General features: G+C 39.7%; 1 protein-coding gene across 2 annotated transcripts in view; it reads left to right on the forward strand.

Annotated features, from left to right (window-relative positions):
- The window catches only part of VPS39 (VPS39 subunit of HOPS complex), a 40,862-nt gene that overhangs the window by 6,850 nt on the left and 14,249 nt on the right, over positions 1-19,763 (forward strand). The window contains exons 2-12 of one of the 2 annotated variants that reach the window (XM_054565551.1): positions 673-738; positions 5,511-5,543; positions 6,040-6,104; positions 6,414-6,456; positions 7,869-7,963; positions 8,916-9,014; positions 9,701-9,793; positions 11,817-12,000; positions 15,665-15,785; positions 15,894-16,014; positions 18,922-19,051. In XM_054565551.1, coding sequence (XP_054421526.1) covers positions 673-738; positions 5,511-5,543; positions 6,040-6,104; positions 6,414-6,456; positions 7,869-7,963; positions 8,916-9,014; positions 9,701-9,793; positions 11,817-12,000; positions 15,665-15,785; positions 15,894-16,014; positions 18,922-19,051 — 1,050 coding nt within the window. The remainder of the gene's footprint in view (positions 1-672; positions 739-5,510; positions 5,544-6,039; positions 6,105-6,413; positions 6,457-7,868; positions 7,964-8,915; positions 9,015-9,700; positions 9,794-11,816; positions 12,001-15,664; positions 15,786-15,893; positions 16,015-18,921; positions 19,052-19,763) is intronic. The other variant, XM_054565552.1, reaches the window with a different exon arrangement.

The following is a 19,763-nucleotide window of genomic DNA, read 5'->3' on the forward strand; positions in this document are numbered from 1 at the left end:
TTTCCACTTTTGGCTATTGGAAATGATGGTTCTATGAACATTTGTAACAAGTTTTTGTGTGGACATATGTATATGCCCAGGGATGGAATTGTTAAGACATGTAGTGACTCTATGTTTAGTCTTTTGAGGAACTGCCAGACTGTTTTCTAGAGTGACTGTACCACTTTATATTCCTGCCAATAATGTGTGAGGGTTTCAATTTATTCCTGTCTTTATTATCCACACTTGTTATTATCTGCTAGACCATATTTTGATATAATGAATTCCATAAGCTTACTATACTATTTTCCCTAAAGTTAAATCATTAATTTTCACAGGGTGCCTTTTAGTTGTTATTTCTGAGATTAGATACCTAGTTTCATGTTTATAGTACCCATTTTATGATTTTACAAACTTCAATGATATTTTTGGTCAGTTTAATTTTGAAGCAATGAAACCAAGGACATTTTTTATTCTGTAATGTCTAGTCTAGTAATTGTTGAATAAGTGTGTTGTGTTTTTGATTAGTTGATTCCCAAATATTTCTTGACTATAAACATTCTTTGGCTTTGCACAACACCTTCTATCAAAAAGAACTCACTTTCTTGACCCTTTGATTCTGATTAAAACCTTGAAATAAAGAAATGGGATCTAACTAAAGCTGATGTTTCTCACAGCTCTTTTCTTTTCCAGAGGAATGGCTTCTTGTTGGAACCAAACAAGGACATCTTCTTCTTTATAGGATCCGGAAGGACGTTGGTAAGTGGCAACTTTTCAGAACTGAGAAAGAAATGGCTTACTATACATGCCAGGAAAAAAAAAAAAAAGTTTTGGTAGTTGGCTAGTATACAACTGTGAAATCAGTGATTTCTGGACACTTGAAAGAGTGACTGGGGGAGTGGGAGTAGCCCAGTGGGAAAGTGGGGAGAAGCGTGTGAGAATCTCTACGGTTTTGTGGGTTTTTTTTCAGACTATGTGCCCATATGCCCATGGGGATGGGGGCGGGGAGGCGGTTGTGCGGGAATAGATGTTCCTCCTCTCAGTTTTTGGGGACTCACTGCCAGAAATAAGAAATATTGCTTATGGGAATAAGATTTTTTTCCTGTAAATAATGTACTAGAGAAAAAATTAGGAACCATTGATTTAAAAGACCTTATTCACTTAAGAGGGGTGGACTAGGAGAGAAAAGACCTGGGCTTGAGTGCAGCTTTACTCCTCTTACCACTTGACTGAGGGGGCCCTTTCCACTGTCGTTTTTCTCTTCCGTGAACTATCTTTTTCTCACAAATTCGTCGGGGTCAGATGCAGTGAAATATTTGAAAGAACTTTAAAAACTAAACTTCTAATCAAATGTGACCTTGTCGGTAAAAATGTAGAATAGTAACTAAAAAATATGTGAAATTTATTCTGTTTGAGTACGCTCTAACACAAAAAAGCACCTCATTTCCTTTTCCTAATTTTATTTCTATGCTTTCTTTATGGAAAATTGCTATGTTTGGATATTATGCCCTAGAGCTTTAAGTCTGTGGAAATCTGCCGTTAATGCCACAGTAGATTGAACCACATGAAATTGTCATTATTGAACCATATTAGGAAAAAAAGTTTCATAGCTTTCAACCTAATAAATAACTTTCTACAGTGAATAGCTTAAGGAAAAGTGGAAATAGAGCCTTCTCTTTAGAACCTGGAGCAAAGAAAGGTAACACTGGGGGGAAAGAGCATCTTACTAGTGTAGGGAAGATGAAAAATTCTTTTTCCCAGTACTCATTTTAGGTTCATTGGCTAGGGATGTGTAAACTAGACTGACAAAAGACAGACTAACAAGAGAAGAATAAGTAGAGGTTTATTACTGTGAGCACTCAGGCGTGATTAGAGCCTGGACCTCTGTGTCATCCTAATAAACAAACTGTAATTTTTTAGAGAAGTGACCAAAGGAAAAGGACTTTGAATTTTTAGAGTGGCCATTTGTGGGAAGGCAAACATGTGGGGGAGCTAACTGGAGATGGGCGTGTCAGCCTCTGGGCTGACAAGGGTCACCTTATAAGAGTAGGGAAGGAGAAAAATTCTGTCCTCCCTGATAGACAGGAGAGGAGGGGAGAGGGGGAGGTAGAGGAGAGACAGTTTTGTAAATTTATGTCCTGCTTTTAGGCAGATTGGAAGAGAGCAGAGAGAGCTTTTCTTATGTCTGCTTCTTAGTTGCCTTCAGCTCAAATTAATTCTTAAGCCAAAGTACAATAGGAAGTGGAAGACACCTGGTCAGGTTTTGTGGTAAGGTAAGAAGAGAAACCAGAAGTTCAAAACAGAGGGTTTATTGCATTTCTAAGTGTTTCAGCTATGCTTTAAATCAGGAGTCAGCAGACTTGTTCCAGAAAGGACCAAATAGTAAATATTTTAGGCTTTGCAGGCCATAAGATCTCTGCTGTGATCACCCAGCTCTGCTGCTGTAGCAAATGGGCAGACATAGACAGTATGTTAATGAAGAGGTGTGGCTATGTTTCAATAAAACTTCATTTATGAAAACATGTCAAGGGCTGGATTGGACCCATGAGCAGTGCTTTGCTGGCCCTTTTTTAAATTTTTAGTTCTGAACTAGATTATTTGCATTCTTTGACGTCTACCCTGTCTATAATTTGAAAATTAAGCTTGCCTTGGATTTTATTCAGCATTCAACAGCTATGTTTTGACTGTCTACTTTGGGCTCAGATACTGTGCAGGATAGGGATGTGAGATCCTAATGTTCTCTTCCTCTGATTGATAATCAGTTCTTTGTACCATCACATACTAAATACTACACTAGAGCGATTTGTTTATATACCACTTCTGTATACATGGTGAGAAATTGAAAATTAGACTATAAAAATATGTCTTTCAACCTAATATAGATTCAGACTCATAATATTAGTGTTAATCCCACTCGGAACACTGGTGGTGACTGTTCCTTGCCTTGTGATCAGTTCACCATGGACTTTATTCCTGGGCCTCAGTTTCCCATAGGCAACTTGAGTAGCAATATTAACCTACCTTAGACTATTAGGAAATCAACCTTTGATTAGGAACTTTACTTCTTCCTGTATTCTTAGAGAGCAATTTAATTCTGGCCTAGCTCTGGTCTGTTTATGGGCCAGAAATAGACCCGGGACTCTGTGAATCAGCCATAGAACTAACTAGATTTCTAAATTTGAGATATCCCAAACCTGGATAGGTCTGCAACTAGACTGTCTTTCTGAGCAAAGGGAGTAGGTAATAAGATGTCATGGAAGGACTAGGATTAAGGGCATCTGCTTCTCTTCTGACCTGAGACATCTCCTTTGAGCTCAGAAAAGCCTCTCAGCCTCATTCTACTCATGTTTTAAAACGAAGGGGTTAGATTGTTTCCCATACAGTCTTCGCTTTAGGTTTGCTTCAATGGCGTTGTTTGCCTAGAGCAATGGTTCTCAAAGTGTGGTCCCCAAGATCCTTGCATAGGATCTACAAGGTCAAAACTAAGTTCACAGTAACACTAAAACATTGTTTTTTCTTTCACTGACAAATACTGACATTTGCACCAATGGCACAAAAGTAACAGCAGCTAAAACTGCTGGCCCCTTCGCACAAGATCCAGACAGTGGCGGCAAACTCGTGCGTGCCGACCTGTCCTGGCGGTTGTGTAGTCCTCCAGCAGGCACTCACAGGTGGTTTTGGTTTTGTTAAAGCCAGTTTCACGTAAGAATGTTCTTTGTGAGGAGGTAAAAATTATTAATTTTATTATATCTTGACCTTTGAGAACATGTCTTTTTAATAATCTCGGCGATGTAATGGGAAGTTCACATAAAGCTCTTCTGCTAGGTGCCAAGGCATAAAGCACTGTAGCCGCCTCAGTTTGGAAAAGTACTTGTGTGTTTGAGTTATGAGCCAAACTGGCCACTTTTATTTTGTCATGGAGCATCATTTCTGCTTAGAAGAATGGCAGACAATCTATGGTTTTTCAGACCACTTGGGCATTTGGTAGATATTTTCTCAAAAATGAACGAAAAGAGTGTGTCACTTCAAAGAAAACAACAGGCAGTTTTTGTTGCTAATGATAAAGTTAGGGCTTTCAAGAGAAAATTAGAATTGTGGAAAACTTGTATCCACCCTCATGAGCTTGACGGCTTCTCAATACTAAAGATTTTTCTGATGAGGTTATGGAGGGATCATGAGTGTGAGGGGTTTTTTTTTTTTGTTTGTTTGTTTTAATATGTCTTGTAAAGAAGTATGCTGGCATTGAAAACTCTGCATACCCCAGTGAACCAATGTTTTACAGTGCATAAAATTTCTAAATCATGAGTAAAAGATCCATTGAAAGTGTAAGATAGACCAATGGACTTTAACAGAAAAGTTCATTAATAGGTTTCATATTTCACACTGTAAGAAACTTCATTTGTCAAGTTTTGGTAGTGTCTCAGAAAAGATGATCCACAATTATCTGGAAAAACTATTAAAATATTCTTCCCTTGTCTGACTCTATGCCCATGTGAGAACAGATTTTTGTCCTACACGTCAACCAAAACAGTGTATCAGAACAGATTTAATGCAGAAGCAGATGTGAGAGTCCAGCTGTCTTCTATTAATCCAGACATGCAAAAATGTAAAACAATGCATTTTTTTAATTTGGAAAAATAGTTTTTTCCATTTAAATATGTTATTTATGCTAAGTGTAATGGGTTTATTACTGTTATTTTTGAGTTGATAAATACATATGTAAAAAATTTTCAGTTTAAATTTCTAGTATGGCAAGCTTTGGTAGCTATAACCCACATAAAAGTTTTGGGGTCCTCGGTAATTTTTAAGATTATGAAGGGTCCTGAGACCATTGAGAATCTTTGCCCTAGAACATTATGCTTATAAAGAGAATTGTTAGGGGTATTTTAAAAAAGAAAAAAAGAAGTAAGAATGAAGGCTTTTTCAAATAGAGAACTCTTTTATCAAGCAGGAAGTGGCTGGATTATTTTTTCTTGTGCAATATAATGGCAGAAATACAGGGCATGTTTCTGAATCTCCGAAAACTTTAGAGCCCCTTCTTCGTCTCTGCTGAGTTACATGTGGAGGAAGGATGACCAGCTTTTGTGGCACGGGCCCTGTGTCTGCCTCAAAGATTCTCCACCGACTTTTGGGTGGGCAGGAGCCCACCTGGGTGTGGGGAGCAGCCGGGGTCAGCAGTGTGGACAGTTCCTCTGTGAGCTGGGAGGCGAGCAGCGAGGGGCGGACCCATCGCCCAGGCTTTCCAGTCAGTCCCAAGCTTGTTTCTGGGCTGTCCTTCCACTTGGCCGCTACCTAATTGCTCGACCCATCAGGTGCCTCGGATACGAAATTAGAATCACAATACTACCTATTTCTTGGGGGGTAGCTGTGAGGTGACAGAAAACACAAAGTTTTGAACCCGACCCAAAGTTTTGTTATTAATTTTTTTTTTATTCTTTGGTGACTTTTGAGGCTGAATATTTTTGTCGTCCCACTAAGGCTGGCTTCACACATTTTTATGGTGTATAACTTTTTCCCCTTTTTTGCAACAGTGCTAGCAGATGTGGCATCACCTGAAAGTGGCAGTAAGTGTAGATACATTAAATTGCTTTAGCTCTGGGGATGGCGCTGAGTGTGTTTGCTCTGTCCCAGGACATCAGGTAGCTGCCGGGATTTAGCTGGGTCTGGATCTGAGGATGCTTTGGGCTGGGTTTCATTGCTTGGGCTCTTACATTTGACTATTACCTTTTACACCCGTTTTTTGTGAAATACTTTGCCAAGGTACTGTTTGGTATGATAAGATCTTCCAACTCACAAGTACCTTGCAGCTTCGGTGAACTTCTGTGGTGTGATACTCTGCTAATGCCAAGTGCATGAAACCCTCTGTTTCAAAATCGGAGTTGAAAGCAACTTACTATATGCCATAAAGACAGCTGGCTTTTTAATATCTCTAACTTCTAGTCCTTTAGAAATTTTTAAAGATTCGTGTAGGAGAGCAGTACGGAATGGCATTTTTTTTTTTGCTGTAGTTATTTTTATATGTATCCCGTGTTTGGAACTGTGACTATTTCTCTTCCGTAGGCTGCAACAGGTTTGAAGTGACACTAGAAAAATCCAATAAGAACTTCTCCAAAAAGATTCAGCAGGTAGGCAGCGATGGGGGTTGCTACATTTATGTTTGACTGCTCGGAGACCCTGTCAGAACTGGAACTTCGGTAACATTGTTTAACTCTCAATCCTCTGCTCTGTCCTCCCATTTATGCAGGGGTCTCTGCCCATCCATCACCTGCCCGAGACCCTTTCACAAGCAGAAATTGTGATTGCTCATAAGTATAAGTCAGATCCCTGTCATTGGTACAGGCCCTTTAGTCTCTTTTTAGTACTGTAGTTAAGCGAATGTTTGCTAAACCTTGTCACGTATGTTTAACTGAGTGTAATGATTTGCTATTTTTCAGATCCATGTGGTTTCCCAGTTTAAGATTCTAGTCAGCTTGTTAGGTAAGAAAAGGGGTTATGATTCTATTTCATATGTGAAAAAAATAAAAGCTATGACCTAATTAATCCTTTCATGGTTTATTTGATAGTCATTACCAACAATGAAACTGACATGTTCCAAACCAGATATAGCAGGGTACACAGGTCACTCAGGCAGCAGCATCCCCAATCAACTTGAGCTCTGTTCTCCAGGAAGTGGCACTTCATTTATTCACTCAGTCATTCATTCATTTACTAATCAAGCAAATATTCATTGAGCCCTACTGTAGGCATTTTGAAAACCAAGTTGAATGAGATGGTTTTTATCTTGTGTTCTGATTGTGAAGACTGAAATGACAGAAAGTGCTGTGTATACGGCACACTTTTTTGCCCACTTTTTTTAGGGAAAAATAAGGATGTGCATTATACATGGGTATAATGAATATGTAATCCTCTGCATAGCATACATCAAAAACGTGGGTGCGCATCATACCCAGGAGCACATTATGCACGGCAAGATACAGTAATCGTGATACAGTGAAGTAAGGTACAGTGGAAAGTTATGAAAAGTGTTGTGGGATATAGTAATGGGAGGGACGACATTATGTAGTGGATGATTAGGATTTTGACAGAAAGAAAGAAATAGGCAGAATGTCGTAGGCAGAGGGAACAGCTTCAGCAAAGGCCCAGGCCAGACTTAGGTTATGTGATGGAGAGTGACGAGAGACAGGCGAGAGACGGCTCAGGGCCAGGCTATTCAGGGCCTTGTGTGAAAAGCCGCAGTTTCCTGGAAGAGGGCCAGTGAGGACTTCCCTTGACAAGCAGACAGCTAGAAACCTGCTGCACACTCACCGCTGCGCATCCCAGGGCCTGAGTGGTACTATCATTTTAAACGTAGGTTCTAAGTTGAAAGAGGAACATTTAAAGTAACTGAATCTTCATGACAAAAGTTAGCTAGGAGGCCCCAGTGAAATTACTTTTCTTGCTTTGCTAGCAAAGAAACCCTTGTGGGTTTGTACAAAATCTACAGGGGATTTCCTTTCTCTTACTGGAGTCTCCTAATGTTAGTAGCTTTAAAAACCATTTCTTGTACAAATATTACATCACAGATTTCCAGACTTAAGAAAGAGTATAAAGAGTACTTTTTAAGAGTGCTTTGGAAGTGAGAGAGCTCTTTTATTCAAGCTAGCCCAAATTTAAAGGAACAAAATATCCAAGTTCAGAAGACTGAACTGTTTTGAACTGTTTTGTAGTGTAATTCTGGTAATGGGCCAGAATAAACCATTGTTAGTGAAACTGAAGGTGCATCTTCAATCTTGCTATTTTATTCTTCTGGTTGTTATAGTTACTGTAATTTTTTTTTTTTTTTGTCTTGAAGGTGGCTATATTAGAGAATTGTGATAATTTATTGTGATGTTTTACCTCCTTCTAAACAGAAAATAATATTTATGTCCATGATCTACTGACATTTCAACAAATCACTACAGTTTCAAAGGCAAAGGGAGCATCACTGTTCACATGTGACCTCCAGGTAAGTGTAGGCAAAATGAAGTTCAACTTTGTGCTTTAATAAGTGGAGTCTTAACTATATTATTTCTACCATTAAGTGGGAAGAATAACATTGATATTCAAACCCAGCAGGGACTTCAAGGAGAGTATTTGATTTTGGATTATATTAGAGAAGCTTCCCCCCTTAGCATGTAGTCTGAGGTTGAAACATTTGTGTTCCTGGTATGTGTGCCCCAGATGTCTGTATGGCAGGGGCAGCTCACTAAGGATAAAAACACCTGTCATGGACAAATCATTACTGGGGAATCAAACCTATAACAGTACCATGAACATAACAGATGAGACATTAAATTGCCTCTTGTTTTAAGCATATCATGCTGGTCCTTGTCTTTACGGAGTTTTTGTTATTCAGGAAAGACATTTCTCTGTATTTTTGCCAGTTCCTCACCCCTACATTCTTCAAAATCTGCCTTACCTCCAACTTTGATCACTTTTTAACATTTGTGGTCTGCACTGAAACTGCACTGTTTTATGCGTAGACTTTTTTTCTCCCAAGACTCCTTTAAAGGATTCAAAGTGGCCACTGACACATGCTGATCTCTGACCTAGCATGTATTGACAGCCACTTAACATGCAAGAAACACTTAAGACAGAAAAGGAGGAAGCTGTTATGTATTATAGGCAAAGGCCTGCCCTGGGATTTTCCTCCCTGAATTACGAATACCCACAAGATTTGCTGGCGCGAGGGCCTTTGACCTGCAGGCCGCGGGGAGGAAGTGCTCCTCAGCCTGTTGTTTCTGAGCACATGAGAGGATGGTGTTCTTCAGCTCAGCTTGTCTGGCAACATGAGTTAGCATTACAAGGGATTTTCAGATTAATAGCCATTTTAGTGTAGAAAATCTCTATTCTAGTTGTCATTCAGTTATAGAGTCATTGCATGCTCATCCTCATTTGTTCTGGGTGTATCTTCCCAGCACACGGAGACTGGTGAGGAGGTGTTACGGATGTGTGTAGCTGTGAAAAAGAAGCTGCAGCTATATTTCTGGAAGGACAGGGAATTTCATGAATTGCAGGTAAAGTCCACTGTTCCCTGGACTTTCATGAAATGCAGGAATTTCATGAGTTGCAGGTAAAGTCCACTGTTACCTGGTTCATGGGTTCGGTGGGAGGTGCTGCTATGGTTGACTCACAGCTTGAAAGACGAATGGTTTTGTTGTAGTGAAGGTCAGGAGCTCAGGGTCGGAGTTCTCTCCAGATCAGTACTCTGCTACGAATGCCTCGTATGCACGTGAGAGCCTATTCATACCCATTGGTCAAAGTCTCGTGGTCTTCAGAGGCAGCAGTAATGAAATTGTACAGTGTCTGTACAGATTGGTTTATTTTAGAGTGGGTTCTCACCTTTTCCCAATGCACCTTGTCCAGTACTTGGGTGGCTTACATTAAGTCCTCACTTAATGTCATTGATAGGTTCTACAACTTTAAGCAAAATGATATATAACCAAATAGGCTAATTGATAAAAACAGTAGTTAAATTCCTACAGCATCTTGTCAACATTATAACAAAACAGTGTTGAAGGAAATGATGTTATTCAAGGTCTGGCTGTATTTTTATTATGGCTGCTTTCCTGGTCTTGTGTTTATAGAATTGAATTCAGATGAGAATGAGGGTGATTTTGCAGAATAGGGATGGAATAACAGGAATGTTGTGGCTTTTTTCTTTTAACATCTTTACAATTAAACTCTTGTTCTCTTTCTTCAGGGGGACTTCAGTGTACCAGATGTGCCCAAGTCCATGGCATGGTGTGAAAATTCTATCTGTGTGGGTTTCAAGAGAGACTACTACCTAATAAGGGTAACAATGATCATTTTGCAAATACCATCAGTTTGTCTTGGGGGAGATGATTATGTGCTTCTAAAGTGTAAGTCAAGAGGCTGCCTTAAGTAGAGTTTTGGCATACAGGTTTGTGTTTATATGTTTGCTTATTTTTCATGCTCTCAGCATCTGCTGCAGATAAGATACCTGTGTATCTTAAGCCAGGGAGTCAACTCTCAGTTCTCTGCATAATGAATTATCCACATCCTGTATCTAATTATTGGAACAGATAGTTAGTCGGCCTGCCTCTGTCCAACAGCATTATCGTGGACTGCTGTTTTCAGGCTTTGGCGCTCAGGAATTATAAGCTCATTTTAGTATTCACTTAAATATTTTAAAGACTTTGAGATTTCTGTCCCCCGCAAAAAATCTTTTAGTATATTTGTTTTAAAAATTATTTTCACCATTTTCCCTAAAGTTTAAAAGCCATATATGTTTATTGTAGAAAATAAGAAAATATAGATAAGGAAAATAAAAGAGGTACAAATCATCCATAATCCGCTCACTCAAAAAATAATCACTGTTAACCCTTTGGTATATGGGCTTCCACCCTATTTATAAAAATACCATGTTATATACATATATGTATTATATATTATAACCTGCTTTTTCTTTTAACCTAAGCAGTAAATATCCATGACATTGGTCTTTTTTCTCCAACATGCACACAATATGCATACAACTATAGAACAAGTTTGATAAACCATTCATTTCATAGAATATTCCAAATTTCTTAGTTTCATACCCCTCTCATAATTCAGACTTTCTTCCCATCTCCCTCCTTCCCTACCCCGCACTGTGTTAGCTCTTCATTGGTTATCTAGTTAGTATATTTGTTCCATATTTATATTGTTGGAATACCGTAATTTTATCAGCATGACTGCTACAAACTCATAAAGGAGTCACTGTTGTGCAATTGTCTGAATAGTATCTAGGCATATAAGTGCTAAGAAAAGTCTGTGAGCGATGGGAGACAGCCAAAAGTTGGAGTATTTTTATTACCCAACAATCTTGGATGTTTCCATTACCTTCTTCAGGGTAGAGTCATTTGAGGGTGGGAAATCTTGCTATAGGACCAGGATATCCAAAAGTCATTCATCTATTTACATACAGTAGAATTCCTTTTTTTTTTATTTACAGTTCTGAATTCTGACAAATTGCCTAGAGTTCCGTAACCACCACCAGAATCAAGAGTTAAAACAGTTTCATCACCCCCAAAATTCCCTCATGCTGCCCCTTTTAGGTCAACCCCTCTTCATATACTCCAACCTCTAATCTGTTTTTCATCTCCTGTAGTTTTGTTTTTGTCAGAATGCTATATAAATGGAATCATATAGTATGTAGCCTTTTGACTCTGGCTTCTTTCACTTAGCATAATGCATTTGACATCCATCTGTGTTGTGTGTCAATTTATTCTTTTTTACAGCTGAGTAGTATTCTATGGTATGAAAGGGCTATAGTTTGTTTATTCATGCATCAGTTGAAAGGTAGTTTTTTCCAATTTTTAGCCATCTGATAAAGCTGCTATAAACATTTGCATGTAGGTTTTTTTATGTAATGAAATTAAGTTTTCATTTCTCTTGGGCAGTGCCTAGTAGTGAGATTGCTAGGTTACATCTTAAATGTACATGTAACTTTAAAAGAAACTAACAAAACAACTGTACCATTTTGCATTCTTACCGGCAGTATATGAGTTCCAGTTGCTCTTCATTCCAGCCAGCTCTAGACGTTGTTATTTGCTAGACAATGTGACATTGTCTAGCACAGAGATAAGCATTTGCCAGGCTAGATGCTTATCTCTGTGCTAGAGAAAAAGAGAGCTGATTCTATATAGTGATGACAAAAGTTTTCATAACAAATTCTTTTTGTTATCTATTTCCTTATGCCATGCAAAGACTGTTATTGGCTTCTGTAGATTCTGAGTTGTATCTTGATTTTTCCAGACTGTGTTCATGCCTCCGGCCAGAGCATGCTGGGTGACTCACTCTGTGTCTTCCTGTAGGTGGATGGAAAGGGGTCTATCAAAGAGCTCTTCCCAACAGGAAAACAGCTGGAGCCGTTAGTCGCACCTCTGGCAGATGGAAAAGTGGCTGTGGGTCAGGATGATCTCACCGTGGTGCTCAATGAGGAAGGGATCTGCACACAGAAATGTGCCTTGAACTGGACAGACATACCAGTGGCCATGGGTGAGACCAACAGTAGTTGCCGTTGCCCACTTCGGGGTGGGGTTGGGCACCACCTTCGAAGGATGGAATCCCATTCATAGCTTTAGCAGACTGTGGCTTACAGTTGCTTTCACTCTTAGTTCCCCTTCTTATAAGTAGATGACTGTTGTAGGGTTATTAAAAATGGGATATTATGTTTTTTGTAGAAGCTGAGTTTTTTGTCCCTGAGAGGGGGAGAAATCTAAACAGAATTACACATTTTAGAAGTAATTGTCTACTGCTTATGTTTACTTCTTAGTTCCTTTTTAATGGTTTTATTGTGTCTTCTGCCATATATTCATGGAACTTCCTTATTTATTCCTATAATACATATAACTCAGTATTGAAGGTATTTTATATCTGGTGATTATTGCCATTGTTTCTGTAGCTCAGAGGTGCAGACTACATTTAGCTGGCCTCTGCACCAGGGGCCTCTGTCTTACACCTGCGTCAGGCTCTGAGCTCTCTGCAAAGTATTGTCAGTTGGAAGAATGAGTATTTAAATAATAGTTACTGTTTTGGAGCAGGGCATACTGATTTTAAGGACTCTAGATCTGGAGATAAAAATTAAATTTTGGATAAAGAAAGAAAACTGCTTAAGGCACTGCTTAAGGTATTCAGTTGGGTAAATTGAGATTCAGCAGTTCTGGAAGGGGAAGTTCATTGTCCATTAGTCAGAAAGTAGCTTCATTACATCAGTAAGATTAGACTAGACCAGGCAGGGAGTTTAGGATCTGGCTTACAGAGAAATTTCCTTTCACTCTAGGTAGAGAGAATCCTTTGAAGAATGAGTGGATGTGTAGAAGACATGCTGGCTTGTGAGAAGGCATGGCAGAGACCGAACTGGCTAAAACAGGCGGCCTGAGTCATGCAGGAGTAAGGCGAGGGCCAGTTGTTAGAGGCCCCTGTGAAGGTTGAAAAGGCCAGCAGATTCCTCAAGGATAGCATATTTAGATACAAACATTGGGTTCTAAGGTAGTTTTTTTTTCATGGTGGTTAGAGATTAATAGACCAGAAGGAAGATCAGTCAAAAGGATAGTATTTTATAAGGCCCAAGATAATGTGCATTAATGAGTTTGAGGGGCTGAGAGCTTCACGAGAAGCTTCATGATGTTCTAGGGCCCCTTGTTTTCCTTTCAGAAGAATATTGGTAGGTTAGATGAAGATGAGTGTAATATGCTTGAGGTGTGTTTCTCATTCGCCAGCATGAGAATTCCTGTGTTAAAACCTTTGTTAATTCCCAGGGCCTCCCACGGTGTTTCTCAGAACTGTTTCTGTGCCTTAAGGTATTGAAGGAGAGGACACTCTTTCTAGGTAGGGTGGGAGGATCATCATCTGACAGGAGGATGACTACGCTTCTTAGAATGTTGTCCATGTTAAACGTTATCTATATTTCTGCTCTCATGTTGACTACTTCAGCCAGGCTCCAGTCATTTTGGACTCCCACTCACGGCCATTGTCTGTGCTTTTGCCTTTTCCTTTCTTCTCACCCGGCAGTGTCCTGCTCATGTGACGAGGCCCCAGTCAGGGACACTTCCTCTGTGAAGTCTTCTCTGAGCTGCAGGCAGAATGAGTCACTTCCCCCTTGCTGCTTCCACAGCACTTTCAGGTTTCTGCCACGGCACCCACACTGTCCCACTGCGTGCAGTGCGTCGTCAGCCTCTGCGCACATGGGAGCTCTGTGAGCTCTGGGCTCGGGTCTGGATCCACTTCGGGTAGTGCCCGAAACATGGCCTTTTAGTAAATGCTCGTGGAATAGACAAATCCCTGTCACTTCAGCCAGTTATCACATGCCTGCTGTACTGGCCACTCCGCCAAGTTCTGAAGATGCAAGGAGATCCAGACCATCTTTACTGTTTTTGAGAAACACTGCCAAAGAGTTGGGGGCGCTGAACAAATCAGATATGACAGCCAACAGGGTTTCTATTATAGATGACCTTTTTAAATAAAATTAGGCCTTTTTTTAAGATTAAAAAAGGACAGAAGTTTTCCATATTTATAAATTAAATATATTAAATTAACAGAAAGGAAAATTGTACAGGCTTTTTAAAATGAGGCCAGCATTAAAAGAAAATTTAAAATCCAATGTAAAACAACATTTTTTTTATTTTGTTTTTTGGTAAGATGAAACAATAGCATTCAAATTGTTGGAAATATTACTTAGGCTTCAGTTTGCTCAATTCTGAGTTCCCTTCTGACCTTACATTTTTATTGTACTATTCATTTAGAATGAATTTCAAAAATAAAATGAAAGGTTTTTATCAGAAAATAGATAATGAGGAAAATTAATTCATAGCAAGTTAGCACAGTAAGAAACCATTCTTATGAATATATTCTTTTTCAAGTTTTGTGGAGTTTTTTAAAAAGATTTATTTATTTAGTTAGTTAGTTATTTTTGGAGAGAGAGAGGAAGGGAGGGAGAAAGAGAGGGGAGAAACATCAATGTGTGGTTGCCTCTCATGCACCCCCAACTGGGGACCTGGCCCACAACTCAGGCACATGCCCTGGCTGAGAATCAAACTGGTGACCCTTTCGTTTGCAGGCCTGCACTCATCCCACTGAGCCACACCAGCCAGGGCCTTCAAGTTTTCTTTTTTTATTGAATCATTTTTTATTGGTATTCTATTACAGTTGTCCCAGTTTTTCTCCCTTTGCCCTCCTCTGCCCATCCCACCCCCACTCCCACAGTCAGTTCCCACCCTGTTGTCCATGCCCATGGGTCATTCATACATGTTCTTTGTCTAGTCCCTTCCCCTTCTTTCCACCATTGTCCTCCTCTCCTCTCCCCTCCCCTCTGGTCACTTTCAGCCTGTTCCGTGATTCCATGCCTATGGTATATTCTTTGAGGTTAAATTTCTATATGACAGTTATGTTATCTAGAGCTTCATTTTTTACTAATTCTTTTAAATTTTATTTTTAATTGTACTGAGAAACAACATAAAATCTTCCTTCTTATCCATTTTTAAGTGTATAGTTCAGTAATGTTAACATATATTCACATTGTTGTGCAACAGATTTTAGAACTTTTTCATCTTGCAAAACTGAGAGACACTCTACTCGTTAAGCAGCAACACATTTGCCCCTCTGCCTAGCCCTGCAGCAATCATCCCACTTTCAGTTTCCATGAATTTAACACTATAGACACCTCGTAGGAGTAGTAGAAAGTAGCTGCACTGAGAACACAACCCAGCTGCCTTCTCTGAACCATTAAACATCAAGTGGAGTTTTGCATTTCTTCCCTGTGGAAAATCTCTAGCAGAAACAACACTGGCCAGAAATGTGGAACTCTTTCTTTAGCATAATTTTAGGGAAAAAAGAAGTTGCCCTCCTCTTGCCTCACTTTGTGACTGCTGAGAAAGGAGCAGGTGAAGCTTCCACCCAGTTCTTTGGAGGAAATGGTAGGAGTAGGATCAGGTCACTCAGCAAAACTAGGTGCATCCTTTCTGTGCAAGAGATTTCTCTTAGCATCACTCAGGCGAACAATCTTTTTGTCATTGTATATCACATTGTAGGGTCCTAGCTTGGTATTTGACCAGTGGGCGTTTGGGAGATCCTGTTTAAACGCAGCTTAGAAATGAGCAACCGACAGTCCACAAACATAAAGCCTTAGGTCAGAACTACAACTCAAGATGTTCCCTTTGCACAGAGCACCAGCCTCCCTACATCATTGCAGTGTTGCCACGATACGTGGAAATCCGGACACTTGAGCCGAGGCTTCTGGTCCAGAGCATTGAATTGCAAAGGCCCCGTTTCATCACCTCAGGAGGGTAAGGAATTTCTTTCTTTACTGTAGAAAGAAATATATTGCAATGTTTGAAAGTCACCTATTCATCATAAAGCCTTGCTTTTGCTGATATTCTTACTCCTGCCTCCAGATCAAACATTATCTATGTGGCCAGCAATCACTTTGTTTGGAGACTCATTCCTGTCCCCATGGCAACCCAAATCCAACAGCTGCTCCAGGACAAACAGTTTGAATTGGCTTTGCAGCTTGCAGTAAGTTTTGTTTCTAAGATTTGGGTGTGAGTCTGCCTTTCTCATTGTCCTCCAAATAGGTAGTTTGGGTTTAGATTTTCATGTTTGGTTTTGACGGGTAGAAAAGCACCGAGCCAGAAAGACTGAGGGCTTGGAATTCAGGGCCTGACGCCTGCCACAGCGTATCTGTGTAACCTTAAGTGATTTCACTCTTTTGAGTTTGCAAATGTAGAATGGATGTCGACTATAACCTCATAGTACCTCATAGAATGAACAGAATAAAATACTTCATAGATATGGTCTGGTTTTGAAAGATTACGGTGCAAACATTGGAGTAAAATAATAGTTGTAAATGTCAGATTACATGTGGTTGAACGCACCCACTCGAGAGCCTCTCGGCGTCCCTTTCTGCAGGGGACTGCTCTTTGGAAGAGTGCTCTGCTACCACCTCAAGTTGCTGCACTCAGCAGGGCTGCACTTTTATGTTTATGATGGTCACTTTCCTTGAATGTTTGCGTAGGATGATGTTCACCACAAAGTACTGACTGCTCTGGTCCCAGCGATGCTCCCACTGCCAGCCACCTTCTTGGACACTGACTTTCAAGGCTTGTCTAGTTCTTTTAAACACCACCAGGGGTGATTTTTGTCACCTGTAGAGGGTGGACTTGATTTTAGGAAACAACCAGAGGTCATTCTGAGCCTATCCTAGTCATTAAACCAGATGGTGGTAATTGGGTAAAAGAGAAGAAATGTTTATAAAGACAGTAGTAGGAAAACGTAATTTCTAGAGTATCTTGTAAATTATTTCTGAAAGGAAAGCAGAAGTCACAAATTTTGGTGTTCATATGCTTATAGTCACATGGTGAATACTTTTGACTAGCAACATCATTTTAGATATATGAGTTCTGGATTTGAAACAAAAATCCAATCTTAATAATTGAACACGTTTAATATCCCATAAAAATTATTTCTTTCTTGGGATATTTAATTTCAGCATCTTACCATTCTGTTATTTTCTACTCGGGCATTGCCCTGTATTATTTTATTTTTATTTTTAAATTAATGAATACCCATGAACCCACCCTCCTACCTGAGAAAAAGAACTTATAATCTATATGTTCTCCCCCTCCCATTCCTCTGCCTCCCCTCCAGACACAGCCGTTATGCAAAATTTTGTGCTTATCATGCCTTTAAAAACTTTTACATATATGTAAAAGATTAAACAAAAGATTTACATGTGTGCTAGAATATGTATTTAGTTTTGAATTTAATAAAAAAGGGTATCATGCGGTATGGAGCTTCTTTAGTATCAATATTTTTCTTCACATGAAGGTCTCAGATCTTTTCAGTGATATTCCTGATGCAGTTTTTCTGCTTCATCTTATTAGGGAGGATGGAAGTGGGTCCCCATTCTTTCCTTCTCTTTTCTAGGCTTGTACTTACAAGGTTGGTCGTTAACATCTTATTGCGGAACCATTTATTTAAATAAATCGAAGAATATATATGCAACTTTCAGAGGGCAATAATATACTAAACTTCAGTGTTGACAAAATATGGAGCAAAATGTTAGAGAAGAGCCAGATTTTCTGAGGGCTAGAAAAGGCATCTTAAAGTTGGACCATTTAAGGATAGGTAAGGTCAGGAGCAGGAAACAGGGAACATGAAGAGCCGAAGGAAATTAAAGAAGTGGTAACAAGTATTTCCAGGCTGTTTGGAGCCCACCCGGACTGGAATGGAGGGTATGGCCTCGATGTCTGGGAATAAGTGAGGTAAGGAAGCTGCGCCAGGTTTTGAAAACCTTCAAGCACCAAGCAGGAGAGCTTAGACCAGGTGCTGCCACCTGCTGATGATGATCTGGACTAGGGTGATGGCAATAGAAAAGGAGAGCAGGGAAGAGAAAAAATTGAAAGACATTTTGAAGGAAGAATTTAAATTTAGTAAAGATTGCTTAAAAGGGAGATAAGGTGGGGAGGAGTTTGGAAGGAAGACACAAAAATAATAAATAACGGTGAACAGGACCTTTGCCAACTATGCCAGCTGTGTTACATGCCTTTTATTCCTTGAGCACGCTGTGTTCCTCTCTGGTATTTTAGGGCCTTGCACATATGCTGTTCCCTGCTCGGCACACACTCTGTGACTGCCCTACCATCTGTCACCCGCTAGCCTTGCCTGTCTAAGTCCAGCTCATTCTTTATGCCTCTGTTTACATTCTTGTGAGAATCCTTCTCAGACCCACTGCTCAGACTAAGTTGCATACCCTCTCAGGTGCCTACCCTATTTTGCTTTTGTTTTTAAACAAAATTTTATTTTATTTTTATTATTTTTAAAAATTTTACTTATTTATTTTTAGACAGGGGAAGGGAGGGAAAAAGAGAAGGAGAGAAACATCAGTGTATGGTTGCCTCTCATGCGCCCCCTACTGGGGACCTGGCCCACAACCCTGGATGTGCCCTGACTGGGAAGTGAACCAGTGACCCTTTGGTTCACAGGCCGGTGCTCAATCCACTGAGCCACACCAGCCTCGGCTTAAATTAAATTTTAGACTTCATATTTTCCCAGTTTTTCTATTAATATTCCTTTTTTTCTGTTCTAGGTTTAAATCCAGAAATAACATTGCATTCAGTTGCCATGTGTGCTTAGTATCCTCTGATCTGTGACAGTTTCTTAGTCTTTCATTTCATTTTATGACTTAAGTAGTTTTTAGGAATACTGGTTGAGTATATTTTGTAGAAACCTTGTTGCATTTTAGTTGCATAATTGCTTATCAGTCTTATGGTTAGACTGTAAGGGTAGTCAGAGGACAGATACCATGTGGCAGTCTCTACACTGTGGCATTTGTACCTCCTAGGATATAGTTTAATAAGTAGTATATACTGAATAAATATTTGTTGAATGAGTGAGCTCTCACCTATTCTATTCTCTTACTAGGAAATGAAAGATGATTCCGACAGCGAAAAGCAACAACAGATCCATCATATCAAGAACTTGTATGCCTTCAACCTCTTCTGCCAGAAGCGTTTCGATGAGTCCATGCAGGTCTTTGCTAAGCTTGGCACAGGTAACAAGTGGATGCAGCCTTGGGACAAGGAACTAAGGGAGGGAGAGGAAACTGGAAAGGACGAGGAGAAATGACACCAGACTTCTGAGAAAGGGGGAAGTTTACTCTCAGCTAAATTGATCCTCATACCTAACAGGTATGAGGGTGATCATGGTGGTTACATATTTATAGTCCTAATATTATGAATCTGGTCTCACCCATAAATACATAGACTTCCAGTTTTCCAGGATGATTTGCCCTTGCCATTAGAGAAGGATAACAGAGAAGTCATTCAGTTTAACAAATGTGTATTTGATAATCTAGTATTTATTGCATGCTGTTCTAGGCAAAAGTCCCTGACTTGAGCTTAGGAGAATTAAACAGTAGGTCATTGTTGAGAGCCAGCATGGGGCAGTGCTGCGAAGCCCCCCTTTTCTTAAGAACACTTAAAAACAGTATCTTAAAAACACTGAGCATCGTAGTGACAAGCAGACGCGCTGGAGTTAGGCTGCCTGACCTCCGACAGGGTTTTCTGGACCTCTCTGGCCTTCAGTTTTCTTTGCAAAATGGGTCAAATAATGATACAGTGTTGTTGTGAAGATTATGTAAAGTGCTTAGGACAGTCTGTGGTACTTACTAAGTGCCAATTAAGTGTCTGCTATTATTATTAAACTCTTTATTTTTGTATTCTTTAAATTTTTTCTTAGTTAGGATCAATCTATATATACTCGGT

The sequence above is a fragment of the Pteronotus mesoamericanus genome, unplaced genomic scaffold (genome assembly GCF_021234165.1).
Source record: "Pteronotus mesoamericanus isolate MK-2021 breed Mesoamerican mustached bat unplaced genomic scaffold, CSHL_Meso_final contig_164, whole genome shotgun sequence".
Lineage (NCBI taxonomy): Eukaryota > Metazoa > Chordata > Mammalia > Chiroptera > Mormoopidae > Pteronotus > Pteronotus mesoamericanus.